Below are 27,029 nucleotides of genomic sequence, written 5' to 3'. Positions count from 1 at the left end.
CTTCTGAAGAAAGGCAAAGAGGTTGCTTCTGAGGCACAGCTGCACTTTTTAAAAACAAATGCCTCTGATTTAGAAGACCTTTAAGCATCATTCAGATGGAGGTTTTGGACCCGATACAACATGCATAGAAAGGGACACTGCACTAATTAATGTCTCAGCGGAGCTGCCCAATATAACCACCCCCCAGTCTCAGTCCTGCTGTATTTTAATTATGAAATCGACCCACTTAATTTTGAAGACAGCTGGCCTTCGGAGTCAGGCAACACTTAGAGAAATAATTTCATGCTCAGAGTTGGCTTCATTAGTAGCATCCGAGTCAAGCAGCGTCCTAGGGTGATGTCACCCTCCAGCCCTGCTCTCGCGGTGTGGATCTGAGCAGGCACCGAGCACCAAACTGCTCCAGGAGCCGGTCCCCGGCCCTGGCTCTGCTCCCAGACACACTGCAGCTGCACAGTGAAACACCCAAGCTGCAGATGATTCTACCGCAAGGAAAACAAAGCAGTGAAGAGCTTGCCTGGCCTCACCAACGGAGATTTTAAAAACCAAGTCAGATGTAGGGCAGAGCGACAGAGCTGCACAGCTCTGTGCTGGATGTCTGCTGCAGTGACCTCACTCCCATGTATCACACGCAGCCGCCAGGCTGGAATGACAAATCGCTGCTGTTGTCTCTGCGTAAGACACATCCCCTGTTACACAGTTCCTGCAAAGCTCAACAGAACGGCTCCACCTCTTTTGGATATTCTGGCATCACTAACAGCTTAAACATCTCTAAAGCTACAGCACTGGATAACTTGCAGGCAAGGATGGTAAGTAAGCTCCCCAAAAGTTCTCTGGATTATTATTAATGGCTTTTAACAAGTTTTAGAACAAAGGGGAAATCCTTGATGATTAAGAAAAAAGAAAAAAAACAACCCCCAAACCAAGATATTCTTTCTCCCAAGGAAAAAAAAAAAAGAAACAAACCTCTAGTGCTGTGCCAGTATTTAAAAAATCACAAGCTGTGTGGTCAGTGTAAGTTCAGTTTATCAGTCTGAAATCTCCCAGGCAAACCAACAGAACAGTTGACATTAAAGGAGATCATAAGTAAAACCAACCAACATGGTTTCAGAGAGCAGTTTTCTGTAAACATTATTTTTTTAATTAATTGCAAGTCCAGGTTGGTAAAAGTAGCTATTGACATAATAAATTTCTGAAAGGCATTGTTCTTGGCCCCAAGTTATACAAATATTGGTGGAGCCCATTAAATGCTAGTTAGTAAAAAATTGCAAATAAGAGTTTGTCCTAGAGAATCCCAGAGTCTGCAGCTATTTGGCATTTTTATCAAGAATGTTAATGAAATTATAAAACAACTGCAAAGGAAATCTGCAGATTAAAAAAGCTGATGACAAATAAAAGCAATGAAAAGACTGATTATACAACCAAGTTTTCTGGAAAAGTTGCTCAATAAAAAGTAGTTATTAAGGTCTCTGCTAGAGTAATTCCTTGAAATATATCACAATGCTTTAGAAAGGACAGATGAGTTCATCATGTGCTGTCTGGCCTTAAACCCTATTAACTTGAATTTCTAGAAACAAAGGAAATGGGTTCTCAGACACATTTTCAGAACAATTGAAAAATGTGCTTAAATCACAAAGTGAATGTAAAGTGTAATGAATCAGTTGATGAAGAAAAAAAAAGAGGTAGCTAAGAGCAGAGCAACTTTATCATTGTATCCTCCCTAAAACAGGCTGTTACAGGGTACTGCAATCAGTTTGGTTCATGTCTCTGGACTTAGCCAAAAATACACTGCTCAGTATATAAAATGTTAGCAAAGAACAACAACAGGAAAAAAATGTTTTGACTATCAAGTCTCTTTAGCTCATGTAGCAAGTTATGTATGGAGTTAATTATGACTGCAAATATGCAGGAAGAAATTTCTGATACCATAAAGCTATTTAAGTTACCTGGACTGAGCAACATGAGATGCAGAGGCTGAAATTTTAAGAAGTTTGGAGATACTGAAAAGTGGGACCTGAGACAGCAACATGCGCCTGCAGCCCAGGAAGCCTGGGCTTTTACAGTGAGGGTGGTGACTCGGGAGCAGGTTGCCAGAGCAGCTGTGGATGCTCCATCATTGGAAGCATTCAAGGCTGAGTTGGATGGGGCTCTGAGCAACCTGGTCTGGTGAAAGATGTCCCTGCCTGTGGCAAGGGGTATGGACTAAATCATCTTTAAGGGTCTCTTCCAACCCAAACCATTCTATGATTCTACAGGGTAGAATTTTGACATGGATTTGCAAAATGTTAGGCTAACTGAATTCTTAACAATGTAGAGCAGAACATTGCAATGAACAGTAGACTGATGGGTGCCTGAACAGTAAACCTTAGCTCAGCAGGCTGTAGTACAATTACCCGGTTTTATGTAAGTTATAGCCCTCGATATACATGACGTTGTGAGCTCCCCAAATACCTTCTCTGAGGCAAAATTTTTCCACGTGCTCAGAGCAGCAGAACACAGCTGCAGTCACACTGGGCAGTCTGCTCCATCCATCCCCAGGTGCTCCTGAGCAGACCATGAGGACTGTGCTGCCACAGCACTGCCACCGCCTCTTACCAGCTTGAGCCAGCCCCACAGAGCATCTGCTGTGACACTGATGGAGTATGAATGCACTGCTGGATAACGATGTTATGTGGGGGAATATGTTGTTGATGTAATTCTACAAAATCCAGGTGGTCATGAAGCATCCATGTTAGAAACAGGTCTGGTTAGTAACTCACAAATGACAGTAAATAGGACTCCAGACTGAAATCCACTAAGAAAAACCTTCTTTAATTCATAGGTTTATTGTGCTGTCCATCTATTGGGTGGGAAAGTAGTAAACAGGTGTGGTCCAAGTACAGCTGTGTAGAGTGGAGTACTGAGGAGAAATGGTGCAGACAACAGCACCAGTGCATGCAGGACAAGCAAGTGGGCAGGCCGGGGTGTGCTGTGCAAGTAGGGATGGTACCGAGAACACTACACACCAAACAGACAAGAAACCACATTCTCGCACTGGCGACATTTTATTTTGTCGTCTTCAGATTTTGCCCCTCTTACTGTAAACCTGACACACCCTGCACAGAAGTCCACATATTCCTACTTCCAGCGCAGCGCTGCAGCCCCAGGGAGAGCTGGTTCCAAAAGGCAGCCTAACTCCTGCACGTAACTCCCAACGGAGTTGCCATACGGGTGTTAACCCCCACGGGACAGACCATGCTCAGCTGGCGTCTGCTTCACACGTCCTATGGGAGAGGCAGTTCTGGAGGCCACGCCGCACTTCCCAGCGTCAGGGCCAGCAGGATTATTCTGGCAATAACACACAACGTCTAGTCCCGGCTGTTGGCCAGGCACTGCAATGGCTGCCCTGCGCATTTCAGCACCAGCAACGTCAGTAGGCAGTGAAAATTCACGGGGAGGTAACACAGAGCAGGCTGCCTCTCTTTTTGCCTGCAAAACTGCAAGGAAAAGGTCAAATTTCACAACTTCCTGGTACAGTGGGTCTTTGGATAACAAATTCTGGCGAACCCATTCTCTGAAAGACAGAGGACTGTCTGTGCTGCTGCTTCCTACCAGCCTCTATGACATCTGCCGCATTCTAGGAGCACGGGAAGATATTCCCTGTGATCCAGAGTTCATGCCAACAACATGTGATTTAAAATAATGAACCCTCTTCTTTTAACCTTTTCCATGCAGGGAAGCCACTGCTAATATACCTCATTCACACAAAGGAAGCAGTATTGAAAAGTGATATAAGACAACAAAGGTGGCATCTACAGTGCAGAAAAAAAGGACACTAGGGGAGCATGGGCACAACAAAGAACACCATGCTGGCGAGGCAGCTCAGCCGAGCCCAGGTCTCAGCATCAGAAAGACTGACACTGCAGCGCCGCGCCGCCCCGCAGTTCTGCTCCCCAGGGGAGCCTGAAACAAGCGTCTTCGGGGGCCCACAAAGGCCACCTTATTACATCCCTTACTGGGGGTCTATGAAAGGCCAATGGATCTCCAAAAGGCTGGAGGGTATTTACTCCTCACTGGACTGGAAGCCCCTCTACATTCAATGCCCAGTGTCACAGAAGATGCCGGGGAACACCGGGCTCTGAAGAGGGTAATGACGATGCCCTGTCGTGTCCAAGCAGACGTGCTACTGTCTGGTGCTGAGCCTAAACATCAGCGTATGGAGACGGTGCCTTGTGCAACAGACTGCAGCACAGGCCAGAAGGTACCTGCTCTTCTGTGGCAGCACTGCTGACAACAGGCAGGACGGTTACAGGGCAAGATAAAGCCTTTGTGTTCTGCACAGCACTGCTTGGTTCGTGAGCACCCTGTGCAAGAAAGGATCCCCCCCCTTAAGAGACCTAAACACTGTGCTAGTCAGTCCCTTACAGGGAGAGAGAGCTGCTAAAAAAGAACCCTGATCTCATCCATCAGAGGAGGTGACAAAACAGACAGCTGCTGTACAGGAAACCACTCAACAAGCAACTAACATGACTGAAACAGACTGTAACCAGAGCAGGAACTACACTGCTAGTGACACTGTCCAAGGGATCTACACCAGGAGAGGCAGGCTCTGTGCCACAGCTTTGGTTTGAAGTCTCTCACAACTGACCAGAGGCAACAGTTTCAAAAATCAAGGTCACTGAGTAGCGTGAAGTCACAGTCCTAAAGACATTCAGTTGCTTATATTAGTGCTGTGGGTTATGAGCCTGACAGAAATGGGGCTTGTAACTGAAAAGCTTTAGGATTACTCCTCTTCTTCTAGGGGTTTACTTCCGGCCTCGCTTGTGGCTGGTTTTTGGGAATTCGGCTCTCTGTGCAACTTGAGGCTCCCCCTCCTCACTACTCACACTCTCATTGTCCACCCGCCGTGGACGACCTCTCTTACTTCTCCTCATTTTTTCAGCTCCAGCAGTGGGGAGCTTCTTGGCAGCCAAGGTCCCAGTTCTCTTCTTTTTGCCTCGGGTCAAAGGTCGTTTCTTCCGTTGCTTCCTCTGCTCTTCTCTTTGGCGGATTTTCATCAGCTTCTCAAAGCTTTTGGTGGTAGTTGTGTTCACATCAAACCAGTCCTGGAGGGTTTAGAAGACAACAGGTTGGCACTGATGGTGGAAATACCATATAAAGTCTATGAGGGCTTGTAATAAAGCTGCTTTGTGAAACAATGGTTTCCTGAAATGTGAGATCTGGAAAGGCAGCTGCCTAACAAAGCTGTGTTCTTCAGTGTTCCTCCTCAGGTGTCACTCTGTCTCAAGGATGCAGATTTGATTAGGCAGTTGCCTGGCTAAAGGCATGGGAAATGCTGAAGAGCTAACCTGAGCAGCAGCAGCTTGGGACAAGACATGACACAACACTCATTCCCCAGACCAACGCATGAGACCAGCTAAGTTTGAACAACTCAAAGGCCACTCGAGCCTAGGATCCTGTTCCCAACAGTGAGCAAGTCACAAAAAAACCAGCATTTCCTTCCCAAGACACCCTCCCCACCTCCAACAGCCTGGGGTTTGAGGACATCCATTCTGCCCGCCTTACCTCAGCATGTACAGAGTTGATGTGATACTTGACCCCACTCTCTGAAACGAACTCCTTCTCACACAGGAGACACTTGTATTTACCAGCCACAAAGTCTCCCTGGCACCAAAACAAAAAAATCCTTCATCAACTGCTGCCTAGAAGGCTGATACACCTCTGTATTCTACTTGAGTCTTGCTTGGATATAACCCAGCAGTAGAAACTCTTATTCGTACCAGACAATGCTTCAGCTACAGGAGCACTGACATTGCTGACCAGTTATGCCCACAAAGCATAAGACTGCTCTGCAAGACATTACAGGGACTCCAGCACTGTACCTGGAAAAAATGCTCTTGTAGCTGTGAATCTACAGGTAGGACGGCAGTTCCACTAAAATGCATGCCATTAGGATGCCTCCTCCTTGCCTCAAGCAGTGTTGGCAGTGGCAGCCCCGTGAGCACACAGGGAAGCACTCAGCTGTGAGGAACTCAGAGTAGCAGATGACAGGACAACAGCTTGAAACGAGGAGGGAGCTGAGGGACAGGGACAGTCGGGCTACTAGTGTAAAAGACAGTGAGTAGAGGAAGGCTACCAACCAAGGTACACGTGCCGAGGTGAGACTTGAGTCCTGAGACGCTGCCATATACAGATTCACAACCCTGAAACAGTAAAAAAAGAGCATGTCAGCAAAACTCTAGTAAGAAATCACTTCTTCCTGCACAAGAGAGTCTTATCCTCCGGAAGACAATTCCAAAAGGGATAAGAGAGGTAGAGGGAGGGAAATAGTGAGCCCTCCAGAGCCAGAAAGCTGCTGATAAACAGACCATTAAGAGACTTAAGCTTTCAGTAAGTTAAATATATCCAGCTTCTGAGCACATTCAGACATAACAGAGACTCTTGTCACAGTTACATTCACCGTCTATCAAAACCCTGAGTAAAATGATAAGGGCTTGCATTTTGCCTGAAGCGCAGCAGAGATTAATTTCAAACAAAGCACAGGGACAAGGACATGACACTTCAACCTCTCCTACCCTGCTGGGCTCTCGTGGCACAGAGCAGAAGAGCTGCCCCTGACATCGATGCTCTGTTACGGGGCAGCTCTACAGGCCCACCCCATGTGATGCTTTAGGCATCAGCCTGGGGTCACTAGACCACGCTCAGCCCACAGCCCCAAGACATGCTTTTGGGTTACTGGCTGCTGAAACAAGACAGCTGCCTTCTGGGGACAGCTCCAAATACAACGTTACGTTGCAATTCTTACACTTGGAGATGAGGCGTGGGGCAGGCAGGGGGAAGGCCTTGTCTCTATAGCAAACCTGGGCAGTGGGTGTCACATCTACCATCACCTCCACCAGTGGGGCCATTTCTCCTTGCTGGATCTGGCTGGGGATGGCTGCGTGGGGCTGTAAGGACCTGATGTGCACATGCACAGGCAGCCCTAGACCCGCATGGCGGCACCACGCCCAAGTCTTCTGTAGCCCATTTCCAGCTTTCAAAAGAAAACTTAAGCGCTGTGCCAGACAAAGTCCCTCTACTTTTACACTTCCATCTCTACTCCTCCTTTCTTTTATAATTAGATTTAATACACCTGCTAGGCAGGCAGAGGCCTGTCACTCTCCCACACTCAGAGCCCCGCTGGACCAGCTCCTGGCTGCCTGCGAGAGCTGTGCCAGCCCGACAGCCACTGACTGGCTCTGGAAGGGACAAACGCATCCCCAGAGGGTCATCCTGGGTCAACAGTCCAACACGGTCTTGGTTACACTGACCAACCACACTGAGATGGAACAGAACTTGTCTCCGACAGAGAGACAAACTGAAGTTTCCAGGTTGTGGAAAGCTGCTGGCTCACAGAGACCTGAGATCCGTCCCCTCTGAGGCTTCAGAAACACTGCAGGATTACCTGATTTGGACAGTGGACTCTTCGGTACATCTTTATCTCTGTTTTCCATTTGCACAGCACATCTTGACTAAATGTGGGCAGTCCAGGACGAGTATATTTTAGCTGAGATAAAGAGACAGAATTAAAAGCTGGAAGCAATGTTGGCTGCACATAGTGCCAAGTATGTCCTTTTCTCTCCCAGGATGTCAGACAGAAGTGCTATTTCTTCTCCTGCTCTAACAGCCAAACTCTCAATAACCAATCTTTTCCTGTCTCAGTGACTCTCTACAAACAGAACCAAATCTGGAAAACCCCCACACCAGAATCCAAAACTTCCCATAACTTGGACTACAATTCTTCTAAATGTACTTACCCCATTAAAATCATAAATCATCCTTTCCCCTTGGGTTTCTCCTCAGCCTAAAAGATGCTCTTGGAAACTCTGAAGCCTGAAAAACTGAAACATCCCTGCATGGCAGCAGTGATCTATGACTTCTGAGCAACATGCTGCCTGTAACTGTCTTTGTTACTTGTGCACACTGAAAATTACAGCAATAGGACCTGAAAAATCATTGTAGCCTGCCTGGATAAAATACTTCCGCCACAGCAAATGCTACTGTAGCAATATCATCATCTAAGACCAGAGAGAGCAAAACCTTCCCACAAGACATTACTTCTTCAGTATCACTTTCCATGGCCACTAAACACTGGGTAGATCCCAGTGCAAGACTGCTCTGATGTGAAGAAAGACTCAAACCCTACACAGCACCAAGGCCATGTACCTTTCGGTCATCTGGGATCAAGTCCTGCAGGACTTTTCTCTTGGGCCACTCTTTGGCCAGCTCTTCTCCAGCCAGCTCATGGAGATAGTAGATTGCCACCTTTGCAGATCTCCTCTGAACTCTTCCTGTGCTGTTGGACTCCCGTTTTATTTCCTTCAGGCTCTCTGTTCTTCTCTCCTCATGGAGGAAAGTGACCTGCAATGGAGGTCAGAAAAGGTGAGCCTCCTTCACTGGTTCCTGTTTCAGTTACACTAAATACTGTGAACAAATATGCTGCCAAATCCCTCACGAGAATGCTGCTGCAGCTGTGGTTCTTTCTAGCAGACACGGGACAGAAGTGCATCCTGCTGGTGAGACAGACCCCCACATCTGATCTGGGGGGTCACGGCAGAAAGGCTCAGGCAGAGAGTTTCACGCAGCTACCTCTTGAAAGGGCATCACATCATTTACTGTAAAACCCTCATGGACAAGCATGGTACTTACTGCCTGCTCTGTTCCAGAGTTGGGTGTTTTAAGAGCAAAGAAAAGCAACATTCTTTCATGGAGCAAAAGTCAGGCTGGGGAGAGTTTACTGCTGCCATGGTGATTTACTATTAAAAACTTCATCCTAGTCACAGAACAGCAACAGCTGCTGCTAGAAGGAAAGCATCAAGGACACAATACTCCAGAGACAGAAAAATGCAGATTTGCTACCCCAGTTACCCACCCAAGCAGCAAGCAAAAGCCTACACGTGTCTCAAGTGTGAATGGCTCGAGTACCACTGCACTACCTGGTAACTGTGGCAACTTGCACTTACCGGCCCGTGTTTAGATCGAAGGTGGTAGACAAGTCCTGCCTTCGATTTGTATGCTTTCCCACAGTGATGGCACTTCATAGCCATTTTCTCCAGCTCAGAGGCAGCCTTCCCACATTTTTTAATATGATATAGGTATCCCATTATGCTAGTGAAGCTGCCTGTGCAGCCCTGTCAACGCAGAAGGAAAATGTGTGAAAGAAAAATGCTCTCCAAGTGATCACAGCACCACCGTGTACAGAATCCACAGATTGCTGACCAAAGTGTTATCACTTTTCCTGCCAGACCAGAGACAATCAGGTAGTAAACTTTAACATTAGTCTATTCAGATAGACAAAATCTGGCACAAAGAATTGGCTGCAACTGGGAGAAACTGTTTCTTAGAACTTATTTGCAGCTAGTGAACAACAGAAAATTTTAATATATGGAATGAAGAAGCAAGATGTTAAATGGGGATGCACAAAATGGAAAGACACTCAGATACAAATGGAGGAGTTGGGCAGAAAAAGAGGAAGGTTTTACACTTGGTTGGCTGGTCAAGCTGTCTAGAATGCAGCAATATTAGGGTGACAGTAAACAAAACTTTCAGCTATGCCTAGGATACAGCAGTCTCATGCTGCAGTGGAGGACAACAAAAACTCCAGTGGTTCCTGTGGCTGGCACTTACTAGAGTATCTCCTAATCCTGAATCCGGTGATCAACTTGACAACGAGCTTGGAAACAGGACAAATCAAACATGCATCAGCAAGTTTTTAGTGTACCCATCTGTCCTCCACCCCCTTCTCTAGCTGTGGCCAATCTCTATTTTGAAAAACCACAGACAAGCTCACACAGTTTGCACAAAAACATCTTCACAGCTATGACAAACAGAGAGCAGAAGTGCACATTAAAAAAATATTTTTGGTGCATACAAGAAACAATCCAGTGTCCCCTCAATTCCCCTTGAAGACACCAACACATCAAATACTCAGAGAGCTCTAGCTGACCCTGCCTGAGCACGGGGGTTGGACGAGATGGCCTCAGAAGTTCCCTTCCAGCCTTAACAGCTGCGTAATTCTGTGAACAGTTTATAATACTGTTGCAAGGGAAAATGGTCATCCTTTAACTTCTTCCTCCTTGACATCTTCCACTGAATGGATTTATAGTCATATCTTTGCTGCATCTACATTTACACATCTAGTTTAGAGAAGTCCTTAAAAAAAAATTAATCAAAAATAAATACTCCATTTTAATCACCCTAGTTATCCTCTCTGAGAGTTCAAATGGGGATCAGAGAGCAACGGAAGGTGGATTCCCTTCTAGTGTAAGCCAGAGAATGTCACCTAACAAGTCGTGTGTGAAGCCCTGAAACTTCTGGTTGAGTTAGCCAGTGTTCACCAGACTCCTACTTTGTTTAGTTATGAGGTTCTAACCAAGCATCAGTCACTCCAAAATTCATTCTCTATGCTCAGAGCTTCACAGGTGTTTAGAGGGAATTCTCCAGGCATCCTGCTGCCTCCCAGGTACCACAGCATCCCACCAAAGTCCCTCAAGGGATTACTAGAATTGAAGGGGAAAGGGGATAACGTCAGGCTGGCCTGTGACAAACCATGGGATCACACGCCAAAGTTTGAGGGTCAGGGTGCCAGCAAGGGCCCTCAGCCTGTTGCTTTGAGACGTGCTGGGTGCCCTGGAGCACACTCCAGTCTTGCAGAGATAAATCAGGGGCTCCTGAGGTAATAGGAGCCAACAGGAGACACCAGTGAAATATCTCAAAGAAATTAAGGTGTGTTCCCCTAAAAAGCTGACATGGCCAACAGCCCAGCTGATGTGCCTCTGCACCAGTGCAGGCTGCAGGGTAATGACCAGCAAGAGCTGGAAGCCACCATGATGCTAGAAAGCCACGACCCTGCTGACATTGCTGAAACGTGGTGGGATGAATCCCATGGCTGGAGTCCAGGGCCAGAGGGGCTCAGACGGGATGGGCAAGGAAGGGTCCCCTGCATCAAGAAAGGGAGAGAATATGAAGAGCTGTCTGAAGAATAACCACGAGCAGGTTGAAAGCTTATTGGTAAGAATTAGATGGTGAGACAACAAAGGGAACCTCGTGGCCGGCGTTTGGCACAGGCTGCCCCACCAAGGGGCACCTGCTGACGGAGGCTTGGGGCTCCCCCAGCAGGAGGCACCGCCCTCACACCCCCCTATCCTGCCAGGTACTCCAACACCCCAGCATCTGCTGCAGAAGTAGCAGGGAGAGCTGTGAGCAATCCAGGAGACTCCCAGAGCGCGCTGAGGAAAACTTCTGAGGCCAGGTAACAGAGAGCCCTCCCAGAGGGGATGTGACACTTGTTGGTCACCAAGGCAAGAGAGCTCATCAGAGACACCACAGCTGCAGGGAGCCGGGGCTGCACTCACCATGCACTGGTGGAGTCTGCGGTCCTGAGGGGTATGGGGCAGGCAAAGAGAACAGCCAGGACCCTGAATTTTAGGAAAGCAAACTTGCAGCTGTTCAAGGAGGTAGTCAACAGGACCCCCTGGGAAACTGCCCTTGGGGATAAGGGAGCAGGGGCAGCTGGCACACCTGGGGGGTGGGATGCCGTTCAGAGGGACCTGGACAAGCTCCAGAATTGGGACAGTGTGAACCTCATGAGGTTCAACAAGGCCAAGGGCAAGGTCCTGCCCACGGGTCGGGGCAATCCCTGGTATCAACCCAGGCTGGGGGTGAAGGGATGGGGAGCAGCCCCAGGGAGAACTGGTGGATGAAAAAAGCTGGACACGAGCCAGCAATGAACACTTGCAGCCCAGTAAGCCACCCATGTGCTGGGCTGCATGGCGAGGGGTCGCAGAATCTGGTGACAGCCCACCCAGAGCACTGCGCTCAGCTCTGGAGTCCTCAGGACAGGAAAGACATGGAGTGGGTCCAGAAATGGCCACAAAAATGATCAGAGGGCTGGAACACCTCTGCTGTGACAGGCTGAGAGGGTTGGGGGGGTTCAGCGGAGAAGAGAAGGCTCTGGGGAGACCTTATTGCAGCCTTTCAACACTTAAAGGGTGCTTACAAGAAAGATGGGGATAGATTTTTTAAAATGGCCTGCTGCAATAGGACAAGGGCTAATGGTTTTAAACTAAAAGAGGGTAGATTCAGACTAGATATAAGAAAGAAATTTTTTACAGTGAGGGTGGTGAAACACTGGCACAGGTTTCCCAGAGAGGCTGCAAACACCCTGTCCCTGGACACATTCAGGGTCAGGCTGGATGGAGCTCTGAGCAGCCTGATCTAGCTGACGATGTCCCTGCTCAGGGCAGGGGGCTGGACTACATCACCTTCACAGGCCCCTTCCAACCCAAACCATTCTATGATTAAAAGCATAGCTAGGATCTTGAAATAAATCCAACTTTGGCCAGCACCAAAGCAGAGCCAGCAGAACTCTCATAATACTCTACGTTCATGCATCCACTGCTGTTTAATTCAGGTCCTTAGGACAATGCAGCTTACCTCCCTCGTACACTTCAGTTTTCCCATACGCTTCAGAACCTTCCGAAGGCGGTCTCGCTCGAGCTGTTCATCCAGTTCGCCTCCCTCCTTCACTACTGGCTAGAGCACAGCAGAAAGATGAAAGAAAAACACAGGATGCTCAGCATTTACAGTTCTTCTCATAGGGAATTCATCACTCAATGCGCTGCTGAAGGAAAGCTTCTAAAATAGTTAAATCTCTGCAACTCTGTGATGTTATAGAATTATATCTAATACAGCGATCACTGCCTACATCCCAGAACAACTGTATTACCTTTAAAAGGAGTAAACTGCCTAAAACCCAACTTTGCAGAAAAGAGTTTTAACATTTAGCTAGCTAGCTATGAACAAAACCTTGATAAGAAATGGTCCCACACTGCAGCTGCTGGGAAGGACAAGGGCATGTATTTCCAAAATTACTTTTCTCCCCTTCTGCCTGTGGGATGTACTTACTCATCTCTGTCACACACCTTTAACATTTACTGGATTTTCACTTAGTCCAACTAAGGCTAAGCAGACTAACTGCCTGTAACGGTTATTCACCTATGCTAAGCTACAGCACAAGTTCTTCTCTATTCGCTGTCATGGTTATTGTATGTTACTTCCTATGCTACCATAGAGTAATACTACACCTAGACTGAATAAGAAGTTAGAACTGAGAGACAGACCTATTCCTCAGGGCCAGAACATGATCCCTGGCCTATTTCATTTACCAGTACAGCTGTAGGTTCAAAAACCACAGTACTGGGAACTATGTGAAAAATAACAGTAATGAACTATCTAAACCTTACCCAAACTTCTGAATGACCTTTTCAAAAGTTCTAGTTCTTCACAACTACAACAGGAGACATTGCCTTCTTGAAAGTAATAGCAAAGAGGAAAAGCAGATTGTAGCATTAATAACTTTACAGTAAATAGAGACAAGAACTAAACTGTTGCTTCTGCTTTTTTTACCTTTGAACTTGTAAAGAACTGAAATCTAGTCTGCCCTGGGCATAGAAAAAAATCCTACTTTCTAGCAAGGACTGAAAATTGCAGCCTAATGAGCAATCTTTTTTTTTTTTTTTTTTTTTTTTTTCTGGTTGAGAATGCTTTTTGTGGTGACATATAATCAGCTTTAACAGAAGTTCATCCCCTCTTTCTAAGATGTAGCATGCCTATCATCTCTGGTAACATTCTACTGTTTTTTCAGACATCAAATCTCAGAGGAAAAATAATAGGTAGATAAGATTTGAACAACTAAAACATTTGAAAAAACACACACCGTGTTCTGCTTCTGTGTGCATCAGAGAAGGAACAAAAGACTGTCTTGCCTGTAGGATTTTTAGATGCACAGCAGTTGTGTTACCTGATTGTTATGTTCTGCCATGACATGGTATTTCATCCCTCCTAAAGACTTCAGCTGCTTCCCACAGTGATGGCATGTGAACATTTCCTAGAAATAAACGAGGACATGGTGTGTGTAACTAAATTAACCAGAGCAGTGGGAAACGAGTCAGAAAGCAGAACATCTTATTTGGGCCTGGTAACTGCTCACTAAGAACAGAAGAGATTTTATGGAGCTTAAAATTCAGGGGAACCATGAAACAGCTACATCTTTGTTCACTACCCCAAACCTCCAGCAAAAGACTAAGCAAGAAGGACCAAGTGCAGCCTCTTACAGAGTATAAAGGGCTCTTTATACATATGTATAAACAACGTGATGATGGAACTGGTTTTAAACGTGCCGGCATTTCTACCAGTAAGATGAAGATGAATAAAGAAAACATTGCTCACTTCTCATGTTCTCACCTGCCTGCAATTTACCATATGCTTCTTCAGTCCTTCTACAGTCTTTCTCACCACAGCTCGGCATGTTGGACAGGTAACTCGGCCTTTGTCCTGAATTTCCAAAGACCATTGCTCTTCCATGCTACCTGTCAGAACAAAAGGTTTGGAATAGAACTGCAAACACAGTATCTTTTTTTTTTTCCCCGTCAATGTGCACTGTGAATCCTAGAAGGAAACGGGTCACATGCTACCAAACTCATGTCCAGCAACACTTCAATAGGTTTAGCTCATTTGCAGCTTTGAATGTGTCATGTGAGAAGGCACACATCACTCCTTTTGGGAGATAATTTTATGAACTCTTTAATCTCACCATCCCCTTGTGAGGAGTGTTCTTCCACTTCTTCAGTAGAGATTTTTCCTTCGTTCATTATTATTACACAATTGCTTTAGCATGCAGAGTAAACTTTTCTTTTGACAAAAGGGTTTTCACAGTAAAAACAGTCACAGACGTGACTGAACAGTTTCAGACAAAGTTCACGGTTCAGTTCTGCTAACCAGATCTTTAGAACTCCACTTACACTAGCCAGCAGCTTGGGCACTGGAAGAAAACAGAGCTGTACCACCAGGCCAAGTTATTCCACAGCCAAGGAAAAGTACTCTGTGTGGCACGGTTTCCATTCCCAGCCTCCTTCTGAAATGCCAAGCAGAAGCTTGGCATAACACAGAAGGATTCTACATTACTGAAATGGGTTCTGGAAAGAAAGTAGTTTAGCAGCCACCTGACTGAATTATTATCATTAAACATCTAAAGGCTTTCCTCCTTGCCCAGTAATAACAGGCAGGGGCTGTCCCTCCCTAGGTGGCTTGGGGAAAGTCTGAATCAAAGAGCACTTGGCAGAACGCTGGGTTATTTAACAAGTGCTGTGAGCTACACGTACCAAGTCATTCCACTTGCTGAGTCAAGGCTAATGGTATTTTCCTAGGATGGACGGCTTGGGTCTCTGGCTGCCAGGTCACCAGAAGAGGTGATTTGGCAGCAGCAGCTACAGAGTTTTTCCCACAAACAGACACTGCTGAGTAAGAAAGTATAAATATTTTAATGAGTTTTATAGTGAAACTATTTTAACGGGCTTCTCCTCAGTTCAAGAAGCAACTACCCCTTCACTGTTCCATTACGCAGTGGTAAAACCATGTGGCACTGCACTATTAGGCAGCGTGCAGTCCCTCCAGCCTTGCTCTGCAGTACTGACACAGTGCCAGAAGGACAGCAGCCAGTTCTTCCTTGTCACCATAAAGCGAGCAAGAAAATGGAAACACCAGAAACACAGCTGTTGCTCAGATTCAAATCCTAGAATCACATTTTTCTTTTAGCTGCTTTATAAAGAATTCTGAGCAACTGCTTCTTCTTCTTACCTGCGCCATAGGTTTCTGGTTCTTTCTGAACACAGTGGCCTTTCGTTTTGGAGTTTTGTTGTGTTCCAGCTTGCTGTCTTTTTCCTGTTATAACACAAACAAGAAAGACCAGAAGACTTCATTCTGCAAGCCTTGTTACAAAATAGCAGAGATTTTTTTGCAAGGAGGCTGCTATTTACTTTGCAGTCTCAAAGTTACTCAATTCAGAAGTGTCCAATGCTTTTGTTTTAAAAGGAACGTCAAGATCATGTTCCCTACACCCTTTCAAAATCCACAGGCATTCACAGCTGCAGGCATTAGTCCCATCCAGATATCTGTAATCTGTACGGTTGTTCATACACAAAGCTCAGAGGTGGGAACTCTTCACACTGAAATATCCTGTTCACAGCACAGCTGAGCCGATCTAAGGACTTGTTGACAACCAGACGGACAGTACCATTCCTCTACTCATTCCTGTTTAGACTAAACAACTCTTATTGTTTCAGTATTTTCTCAAGGGTTATGCTTTTTACTCCCTTCAGCTGGTCTACACATTTCCTGAACTGCAGTGCCCACTGCTGGGAGCAGCGCCCCAAGTGTGACCCTGCATTAGAGCAAAATAATGACTTCACATGTCTGAAAGCCTACGTTCCTGCTCAAATACCTCAGTATAACATCTGCCTTTTTTCAAAACAAGTATGACACTGTTAGTCCCTACTCAGCTTTTGATCTGTTAGAAATCTCCAATCATCTTCTGAAGAACTGACACCTAGGCTGTTGTCTTTCAGCTGTACTAATATTTCTTCCTAACTACAGTATCTTTTCATTTTACAGACTATATTCCATTCTATTTAAACTGTTTTTCCACTTTCATTTTTAGCCTTTTCTCCAACACACTTGCATGTCTTTCAGCTTTGTGTTGTCTATGTACTTTCAAGTCCTTGGTGACAAAAACAGTAGTTAAAATTGAATCTAGGACAGATTGTGGACCACCATTCTACGCTTTTTTTCTATTTCACAGAAATCACAGAAACATTAAGGTTGGAAGGGACCAGCTGAACCAGGTGCCTAAACCAACCCCAACCTAAACCAATGCCAGTGTTCAAGCAGGGTCAGCTACAGTAGGTTGCCAAAGAATGTGTCCAGTCAAGTTTTGAGTATTTATCTCCACTGATGGGGACTCCACCACCTCTTTGGGCAACCTGTGACACAGTTTGATCACTCTCACAGTAAAAAAGTGTATTCTCACCTTTAGATAGAATTTTGTATGTTTTGTGCCCACTGCCTCTTGTCCTGTCAGTGAGCACTACAGAGAAGAGTCTGGCTCCCCATTCCTCATTCCCTCCCATCAAGTCTTTACACACACCGATTCCTCCTGAGCCTTTTCTTTTCCACACTGAGGAGTCACAGCTCTCTCAGCCTGGCCTCATAGGAAAGATATTCCAGTCCCTCAGTCATCTTTGCAGCCCGGCACTAGACTCTCTCAGTATGTCCGTGTCTCTCTTGTACTGGGGAGCCCAGAACTGGACACAGTACTCCAGGTGTGGCCTCACCAGTGCTGAGCAGAGGGGAAGGATCACCCCCTCGACCTGCTGGCAATACTCTTCCTAATGTGGCCCAGAAGGCTGTTGGCTGCCTTTGTCACAGGAGCGTGTCGCTGGCTCGTGGTCAGCTTGCTGTCCCTCCAGGACCCCAAGGTCCCTGCCTGCAGAGCTGGTTTCCAGACAGTGAGCCCCCAGCATATGCCAGTATGTGGGGTTATTCCTGCCCAGCCACAGGACTTTACAGTTCTCCTTGATGAGCCTCGAGAGGTTCCTCTCTGATTAATTCTCCAGCCCATCCTGGCCCTGTGGATGGCAGCACACCTCTGCTGTACCACCACTCCCCCCAGCTTTGTGCCATCTGGGTACTTGCTGAGGGTGCACACTGTCTCATTTACAGGTCATTAATGGAAATGTTGAGCAGTACTGGCCCCAGTATTTATCCCTGGGGTAAATACCACTAATCATGTGCCTCCAACTAGACGTGGAATACAACCCTTCGAGCTTGGATGTTCAGCTGTTTTTCAATCCACTGTGGTGTTCATTTATCTAACCTGTACTTTGTCAGCTCATCTACAAGGATGTTGTGGAAAAGAGCACCACAAGCCTTATCAAAGTTGAGGTGAACAACATCCACTGCTCTCCCCTCATCCACCAAGCTAGTGACCTCATTATAGAAGGCTATCAGATTGATTAAGCATGATTTGCCCTTCATGAATCCATGCTGACTACTCCCAATCACCATCTTCTCCTTCACATTTGGAAATGCTTTCCAGGAGGACTCTCTCCATCACCTTCCCAGGGACTGACGTGAGGCTAATCAGCCTGTAGTTCCCTGGATCTTCCTTCTTTCTGTCCCTGAAGATAGGATTGATATTTGCTCTCTTTCAGTCTTCAGAAACCTTTCTCAGTCACCATGACCTTTCAAAGACAATCAGGAGTGACCTCACAATGACATCAGCCAGCTCTCTCAGCACTCCTGCAACCTGTCAGGCCCCTTGGGACTCAGATTCATAGAATCCTTCAGGTCCGAAAAGACCTTTAAGATCATCGAGTCCAACTGTTAACCCAGCACTGCCAAGTCCACCACTAAACCACGTCCCAAAGTGCCACATCTATATGTCTTTTAAATACCTCCAAGGATGGTGACTCAAACACTTCCCTGGGCAGCCTGTTCCAGTGCTTGACAACCCTTTCAGTGAGGAAATTTCTCCTAAAATCCAATCTAAACCACCCCTGGTGCAACTCAAGGCCACTTCCTATTGTTACTTGGGAGAAGTGACTGACCCTCACCTTGCTACAACCTTCTTTCAGGTAACTGTAGAGTGGCAAGGTCTCCCCTGAGCTTCCTTTTCTCCAGGCTAAACAATCCCAGTTCCCTCAGCTGCTCCTCACAGGATTTGTGCTCCAGACCCTTCACCAGACTCGCTGCCTTTCTTCAGACACGCTCCAGCACTTCAACATCTTTCTTGTAGTGAGGGGCCCAAAACGGAACCCAGTGTTTGAGGTGCAGCCTCACCAGTGCCGAGTACAGGGGTCAGATCCCTTCCCTGTCCCTGCTGTTTCTGATACAAGCCAAGATGCCAGTGGCCTTCCTGGCCACCTGGGCATGCTGCCAGCTCATATTCACCCGCTGTTGACCAACCCCCCCCGAGTCCTTTTCCACCAGGCAGCTTTCCAGCCACTCTGCCCCAAGCCTGTGGTGTTGTGTGGGGTGGTTGTGCCCCAACTGCAGGACCCGGCACTGAGCCTTGCTGAACCTCATGCAGTTGGCCTCAGCCCATCGACCAGCCTGCCCAGACCCCTCTGCAGAGCCTTCCTACCCTCAAGCACATCAACACTCCTGCCCAGCTTGGCATTGTCTGCAAACTGACTGAGGGTGCACTCGATCCCCTTGTCCAGATAAGTGACAAAGTTAATAAACAGGCCCCAGTACTGAGCACTGGGGAACACCACTTGGGACCAGTTGCTAACTGGACTTAACTCCATTCCCCAGAACTCTTTGGGCCTGGCCACCCAGCCAGTTTTTTCACCCAGCAAAGAGTACATCTGTCTAAGCCAGGAGCAGCCAGTTTCCCCAGGGGAATGCTGTGGGTGTCAAAGGCCTTACTAACATCTAGGTCGTCAACATCCCCAGCCTTTCCCTCATCCACTAAGCAGGTCACCTTGTCACAGAAAGAGATCAGGTTAGTGAAGCAGGGCCTGTCTTTCATAAACCCATGCTGACTGGGCCTGATCCCCTGGTTGTCCAGGCCAGGTGATGGCACTCAGGACGATCCACAACCTTCCCTGGCACCAAGGTCAGACTGAGAGGCCCGTAGTTCCACAGATCCTCCTTCCAGCCCTTCTTGTAGATGGGCAACACATTTACCAACCTCCAGGTAGCCAGAACTGCTGGTAAATGCTTAGGTATGTCCAGTTTAAGTGCCCTAACCTCATCCTCCTTCACTGAGTGTAAGGCTTCCCTGCTCCACTTTCCCTCTGGTCTCAGGCATCTGGGATTCCTGCAGGAACCCTTTAACTGATAAAGACTGAGGCATAGGAAGCACTGAGTACCTCAGCCTTTTCCATGTCATTTGTCACCAGTTCCCCTGCTCAGTAGCGTACTCAATGCTTTCCCATGTCTTCTCTCTGCTTTTCATGCATTTGTAGAATCATTTCCTGTTGCCTTTCAAATCCCTTCCCAGATTCAACTCCAGGTTGGCCTTGGCTTTCCTAACCTCATCCTTGCAAGACTGGACAGCAAATGTATACTTTTCCTGTGTCACCTGCTCCTACTTACACCACGTTTGCACTTAACCACTGATTAACAGCCCTCTGAAGGCACGAAAGACCTACGATGTCAAGCGTTTCCCCCCTCTGTCTCTGTGGTAAAAGAAAATTAAAGTGGTTGGGTTTGATTTCTCCTTAACAAACCCATATTGCTGTTACCATCTACTCATTAATCTCCAGATGTTTAAAAGTAGTTTGTCTAATCATTTAGTCCAGAATCTTTTTGGGAACTGAAATGAAGCAGACTAACCTATACTTCCTCTACTTCTTTTCCTTCATCCCTTTGTTGGACTTTCAAAAGACTGAAATTAGAACAATCATCTCCACCGTAAAGCAGAAACTAGTCAACAATCCCCTGTAACAAAATACCCAGAATCAGAAATACAGTTGGAAGACAGCAGAGGATAGCATCTGGGCAGAGAGAATTCTGAAGTACCTGGAGACTCGTAATTAGGAAGTACAAGTTATTCGTATTACCTGAAATCTTCTGCTTCTTTTTGGGAGAGTCTTTTAGATCCTCACCTTCCCCTTGCTTAGATTTCCTCTTGCCTTTCAACAGCACTTCCCCTGATAATGAGTAAGAACAGAAATGCTTCAGTCACATTATTCAGTCTGGATAACAGCTTTGAGTCTGCTGCTGCCTCAGCTTATCCTCGTATTCAATACTTAAAGTAGTTTTTGTAAGGCAGCTGGACACCAGTGAGCTAGACACAGCCTTCTGACTCAGTAACGTTTGGGCACTCCACAGCCTGCAATCCTCTGACACAGAAGATAGGGAAGAAACTGTGCCACAGCACGGTCTGGGAAAATAATACTACTCAGGAAGAGAGCCAGAAGGTCCTAAGTTATGTCATCAAAAGCTCATCTGCACACACACAAAAAGAAGCACAGAGAAACAACGGTAGGTGCGGAAACCTAAATAATATCCTGCCTCCCCTCACTATTTCCAGGCCTATCAATGGCTTATCTCCATCAACACAGGGAAGTACAGAAGCACAACAGCAGGCAGGGGAACACAATTACAGACTCAAAGAAACAGACACCTTCCTCCCAGGTCTGTCCCAGGAGACTCACCAGGATGAGTCAATGTGAACCGCTCTCTGGAGCACCCTTTGGAAGGAGGAAGGGGGACAGTGGTGAGAAGGGGGTGTGTGGTGTTAATGCCCAGGGTTATGTGACATGTGGGATGTGTCAGGATGACACAAGACTGGGATGCTTAGGAGTTATATCAAAGGAAGGGAAAGGGAGAGAATTAGCTGATTTGGGGAGGATCAAGTGTAGGGAAAGAGAGGTGTAAGAGGATAAAAAGGGCCACTTGCCTGTAAACAAGGTGGGTGGTCAGTGCACAAGTCTGGTCACGCCTGACACCAAATCAGAGGGACCAGGGGAGAGCAGAGTCTGTGAGTGTGAGCCGGTCTGCAAGGTCTACATCAGCAGCCGGCATGGCCCTGCAGGCCTCAGGCCAGCACGTCCACGTACCAGCCACCGAGGAGACTGGGATCCGAGGGCCAGATGCCGAGCAGGCGCAGTGTGTGAGTGCAGATACAGGAGAGACACACTGCACACGTGTGCACACAAACATACACATATATGTACTGCTTTTACAGGTACTTTTTATATATGCTGCTTTTCTCTCACTCACACATCTGCATCCTTATCAGCCAGAGAGGGAAACAGGATGAAGGCTGTTGGTTCTGTGTGTGTGAGTGCTGAGGAACCTTCGTGTTGATCTGTGTACACACCTTGTATGTGTGTGTTTGTACCTACAGGAATACAGTTTAGTCTTGCTACTGGTTCGGGCATGGAGCTGCAGCAACCTTGCTTCTGCCAAGATACCAGATTCGGCTCTCCCCACTACAGGATGGAGTACAGACTCCGACTTAAGAGATAAGAAGAAAGTGCATTAAAGAAGAGTGAAGTTTTGGCTCTCTACCACGTGACAAGTTTGGGAAACAGCTTCTAGGCCAGGAAATCTGAACGTTCCTACAACAACACAAGACCCAAACCACTCCAAATCAGAAAATCATAAGTGACAGAAGCGAGAAAATAAAAGAAATAAAAACATCCTGAAAAAATAAAATCTACCAACCACAAAAGCTGCGTCTAATCCAGAATACTGTTGAATGGTCCCTTGTTCTACATCTTTACTGTTCTTTGTTCTATTTATATAATATCTCAAAGCATATTCCTGATATGACTGGCAGAATCCTTACACATATCCCTTCTACGGATACAACTGAGTTCAGTCACAGAACCATTAATTTTAATAGACAAGCCTCTCAGAAGGAACCATGTAACACCACAGAATTTCACCTATGTTTCTGCAGTGGAGGAAGTTTATTTCTCCTCATACATGCACACCATTACCAAGCTTGTAATTTGTGGCTGAACCGCAGCATGTCTTTCAGAAGTCATTTAATCTCTCATAAAAGAACCAGAGAGAAATATAGTTTTTCATCCAGCCAAAAGTGATGAGTACCTTTTTTTTCTGAAGATTTGTTAATACTGTTTTTCATCTCTCTCATTTCCAACCAGTAAGCAGGCCGGCGAATGCTCCGTTTGCTTCTGGACTCTGCACTTCCGTTCACTCGGCCTTTTGGTGAGGCAGAAGAAATGTTGCGGTCTGTCTCATCATAGTTACTGTTCAGTTCTAGGACAGTAGTTTCCACCTCCTCAAATTGCTTAGACCTGGAAAACATCAAGTTGAAAGCCTTATGTATATGTACGCATACAGACACACACAACAACAACTTGACGGACAACATCCCTTTTGTCTTCCCAAGTAGACTAAAAATTCATCTCTCAGTTCACTGAATCTCCTGACTTTGTGAACTGGGAAGTGCCAGAAAAACTTCCCGAATGTTATTTTTTAGTACGTCTTTTAGAGAATGATATTAGAAAGTTACTCCAGAAGAAAAGAAAAAAATATTCAACTTACCTCAAACCTTCAACTTAAGAAGCAGGCACAACTTGATCTCAATTTAAAAATATACAGTAATCCTTAAACAACCTATGTGGAATATAAGAATTCTTCTGCAGCTCATCATTACAAAAGAGGTATTTTGCATGCCTCAAAGGGCAAGATCTTCTTCAGTACTTATTCCGAGAGCTGTAAAAGACTTAACGCTACTAAGAATTTTAACCAGTGAGACTTTCAGCAATGAAGACAGCCTTACAGTGTATCCTACAAATCACACTACAGTAAGGCTGATTTAGACTAGCCAGCAGCACTGATTTTTCTTCCTAGAGTTCAGAGGGAACTTTGCTTCACTATTCTCAAATACTTCTCACAGCCCTGAAGTGCGTGGACATTTGAACTACTGCACATGACAGCAAAACGATTAGGTGTCAGAGAAACACAGAGGTATCTACTCTCTGGGCAAACAACATTAAGAGGAAAGAACAGAAAACAGAAACACTTTTCAACATAGCCCATAGCTAGTACAATTCACAAACTGAAAGAAGTAGATGGCTGGAATGACGACTGTGGTGGCCATCCCAGCTACACTCCCCCACCCCCAGAGCTGTGGAGCTCACGTGTTTCAACACATCATCCAGAAATTAATCAGTGGGGGACACGGATGGTACCAGGTCAGATCAGTATATACTCTGTTTAAGAAGGTACTGCAGAAGGGTGGGGAGAGGAATTCTCAAATGAAAGCCTTTCAGTTGCGATCACACTCAAAACCACACAGGTTTTAGAACACCATTTGGTCTTGAACATCGACTACTTACCTTCCCAGTGTTAAAATCCTTTTAAAAATAAATGAAAGCTAATACTGCTTTAAGTATCAGAAAAGCACTTTTCCTTCAAACCAATAAGCAAAGGCAGTTGAGACTCTCATCACACAAACCAAAATCGTTGCAGCTCTTAAAATTCAGAGTATTATGTAAAGACCAGACATGGTTTTCCAATAGGAATCTCTCCCCTTTTTCCTTGCCCTCACTCCAACTAGACAAGAAACATTCACATACTTTTTGTTTCCCAGAGACCTCTTGACCTTCTGTTGTCTGTGATGTCCAGTCCTGGTGTCCTAACAAAGCAGAACAAGTCACATTAGCAGCATAATTCTTTTTGCATGTTTCACTTTTCAGTTACGCAGTCACCGGCACCGTGAAGATGTGCATACCATCCTCTGAAAAGGAAACCACTGGTTTCTGCAACAAGGAGGTGTTTAACCTTTTCAAGTCCAGCTGAACTAGAACTGGAACCAAAACAGGGATGAGTCCCCCTACCCTCCCCATGCGAAAGCCAGTCATTGCCCTTGCACTGGGGCATGATGGAGTGTTCTTTGTCTCCGATTCCTTTGGTGCTTTCTGCCTAGACTTTACCACACCGTTACAAATATTTTAGATCCTAACTTACTAGTTTTTACACTGTACTTATTTTTTCTTAATGAAACAGTTCTTGCATTTACCATGCCAATAACATTCTCTAGTCTTTTACATGCTCTTTTCATTTCTTATCTCCATTACTTCATCATACTCCCATCAGCAGCCTAGATTGTTCGCTTTATCTACATCACAGAAGTCTTATCATTTAACAAAGATTTTTTGTCACCTGTTGCTTCTTATGCTCCTATTAAGACATGTAATTTACCAGATACCATTGACATTCCCCAGTCAGTATAAACAACCCATTTGCTATGCGTTGTTGGTGGCATGTAGACAATCACATATCACCTTCTTCCAAATAATAATAAAGACTCTGTGTTGTTCTTCATAAGGAAACTCAGGACAAAAGTCTTGATTATACAGACTAGAAAACAAAAATCATTGCTCAGTAGAAGTATATGCAATACCAAAACTATAACCTAGGAAGAGAGAGAGTATTTTGCCATGTAGAAGAACTGGCTAAGAAACTGGAAAAAAAAAAGAAGAAAGAATATGGATAAATTACCTATCTTCTTTATAGAAAAATATAATGCACATTATCAACTGGACCACGCTATGAAGTGTTTCAGTTATTAAAAATAAATGCTACCGTTATCTGAAAAACAGCAAACAGGAACATGACAGAATTTGAAGAAGTCATAAAAATGTGATGACTTGTGAGGAGATGCTGAGAAGCTTTAGGTGCTGTATCAAAACTAGGGAATTGGAAGCTTCAAGGCAAATGAAATTCACGACAAAAAAAAAAAAAGCAGGGAAAAAAAAATTAACTTCAATCTGTCTTTTATGCTCTTGCCTTCTAATTTATGCATAGGAACAAGCAGTAGTTCACCAAGCAGCCGGCACCGAGATCAACGAGATGAATTCTCAAACGGTGGCTGTGGGCTGTCAGACCCGCCTTGGGTCAGGGCCTCCAGCCCTGGCTCCTCTGGTGGGAAGGTCAGGGCAGCAGCAGGACAGACATTCACAAGTGCTCCATCAGTGACTTCACAATCATATCTTGTCTCCTCTGGAAAAGTCAACCGAATGTTGGTTTGTATCACTTTGATATGATTTACACCATCTAGTAGTGCCAACAGCTGTATTTGGAAAACCCCCACAACAGAGACTGGAAAAACCTCACCAGGAGCAGCTAGAAAAAAATCAGGCTTGTGAAGTCATAACGACAAAAATGAAGAGGCAGGCACAGTCTGCTGCAATCAACTGGCCTAATCAACCATTAGAAGAACCCAGATGACTGACAAATATGGCACATGCTTAAAGTGTTGGGTTTTTTTTTTTTTAGAACTAAAAAAATTTTGCATAAAAGTGAAGATTAGTATGAAGAATTTAGGTCACAGTTAAGGATCTGCAATAAAAAAAAAGAGAGTACTTATGATCTGCCTAACGTTCCTTTCTGAGAAGTTGATAGCAGCAGTTATGAAGGAAACATCTAGAGAAACTGGCGTTTAAATTTTGAGTGTTTTTTATTTATAAAGTGTACTTCTCAGTCAGAAAACAAGAGACCCAACATATGCAGGAACACCCGAACGCTGGGTATATGCAGACCAAAAAAGTCAACTTTCTTGCATGTGTTAGAAAAAGAGAAGCAGCAGCCTAAAGCCTGAAAACATGAAGGAACTAAATTTGCGAGTGGGCCATTTCTGCCTCCCTACGGATTTTGTGTGGGACGTTTCCATGCCCCGGGACGGGCTGCTGCTGGAGACAGGCTGCCCACAACCCCCCGGGGAAGGCGATGTGTAACCCAGCACAGACACCAAACGGGAGGGCTGATGCAGTAACTGCCGCCGAGTCAGCGCGGCAGCGCCCGGAGACGCCTCAGGGGCAGCAAGCACCAAGGGTCGGCGCTGCCGGGGCTGTCTCTGCCCCGGGGGAACCCCCAGGGCTGGGGCGGGCGTCACGGCCCAGCCCCTCTTGGGGAACTCCCCGTCCGTCCCCCTTTTCCATTTCGACCCGCACACTTACCAGAGAATCACAGAGCGGGTTGGGCTGGAAGGGACCTTACAGCTCCTCCAGGGCCACCCCCTGCCCCGGGCAGGGCCACCTTCCACTAGCCCAGGTCGCCCAACTCCCCGTCCAACCTGGCCTTGAACCCTGCCAGGGAGGGGGCAGCCGCAGCCTCTCCAGGCGGCCTCTCCCGGTGCCTCCCCACCGCCCGCCATGTCCCGCAATGGAAACTTTCCGGACAAAGCGCCCGGCCAGCGCCCGGAGCCGGGCCGCGCCCGATCCCCCCGGGCCCGTCACCGAGCAGAGCCTGGCCCGCCGCTCCGCGGGCTCAGCGCCGCTGGGCGCCAGGGCGTCAAGCGGAAAGCGGCCGTTTCCGCCCCCGCCCGGGGACAGGGCCCAGCCTTCCCGACAGAGCGGGCGGCCCAGAGCCGCTCCGGCCAGCCCCGAGCCCAGCGAGGCCCCCGGGGAGAAGCAAAAGTCCCGCCACGGCTGCTCCGGCGGCGGCGCCGCCCCGCTCCCGCCGTGCCGCCGGCCGAGCCGCCCCCCCGCGCCCCGCGGACACTCACCGACCCGCCGCCGCCCCGCATGGTGCCGCCGCCGCCACGTCAGCGCGCGCCCCGCCGCCCGCGCGCCCCGCGGCCCCGCCCCCCCGCTTCCGGCCGCCTCCGCGCCGCGGCCCCGGGCCCGGCGGGGGGAGGCAGCCGGGCCCGGGCCCCCGCGGCGGCGGCGGGTGCCCCCGGGCCCCGC

At 46.8% G+C, this 27,029-nt stretch overlaps 1 protein-coding gene across 2 annotated transcripts; it reads right to left on the bottom strand.

The window, feature by feature from the left end:
- Positions 1–2,787: 2,787 nt before the first annotated feature.
- On the bottom strand, positions 2,788–26,915 carry ZNF512 (zinc finger protein 512). Of its 2 annotated transcripts, XM_074895104.1 has the most exons (15): positions 26,849–26,915; positions 23,919–23,977; positions 22,423–22,631; positions 21,018–21,053; positions 20,421–20,510; positions 15,652–15,735; positions 14,260–14,384; positions 13,817–13,903; positions 12,451–12,549; positions 8,979–9,146; positions 8,182–8,376; positions 7,421–7,522; positions 6,117–6,179; positions 5,542–5,640; positions 2,788–5,081 (listed from the first exon to the last, which is right to left on the bottom strand). In XM_074895104.1, the coding sequence occupies exons 1-15, from the start codon at positions 26,867–26,869 to the stop codon at positions 4,782–4,784; spliced, it is 1,737 nt and encodes a 578-aa protein (XP_074751205.1). In that variant the 5' UTR covers positions 26,870–26,915; the 3' UTR covers positions 2,788–4,781. The 2 variants fall into 2 exon arrangements, with proteins under 2 accessions (XP_074751205.1, XP_074751209.1); XM_074895108.1 differs by lacking the exon at positions 21,018–21,053.
- Between the last annotated feature and the right edge of the window lie 114 nt (positions 26,916–27,029).

The sequence above is a fragment of the Athene noctua genome, chromosome 1 (assembly GCF_965140245.1).
Source record: "Athene noctua chromosome 1, bAthNoc1.hap1.1, whole genome shotgun sequence".
Classification (NCBI taxonomy): Eukaryota; Metazoa; Chordata; class Aves; order Strigiformes; family Strigidae; genus Athene; species Athene noctua.
The sequence above is the reverse complement of the archived record's forward strand: the minus strand, read 5'-3'. Positions and strand labels throughout refer to the sequence as shown.

What these genes read in the sequence shown, in the direction of transcription:
- ZNF512 (XM_074895104.1), bottom strand. Translation starts at nt 26,869, where the DNA reads ATGCGGGGCGGCGGCGGGTCG. An exon ending in ATATGGTAAATTGCAGGCAG is followed by an intron (nt 13,904 to 14,259) that starts GTGAGAACATGA and finishes GTTTATTTCTAG; the next exon opens with GAAATGTTCACATGCCATCA. An exon ending in TCAACTCTGTACATGCTGAG is followed by an intron (nt 5,082 to 5,541) that starts GTAAGGCGGGCA and finishes TAAACCCTCCAG; the next exon opens with GACTGGTTTGATGTGAACAC.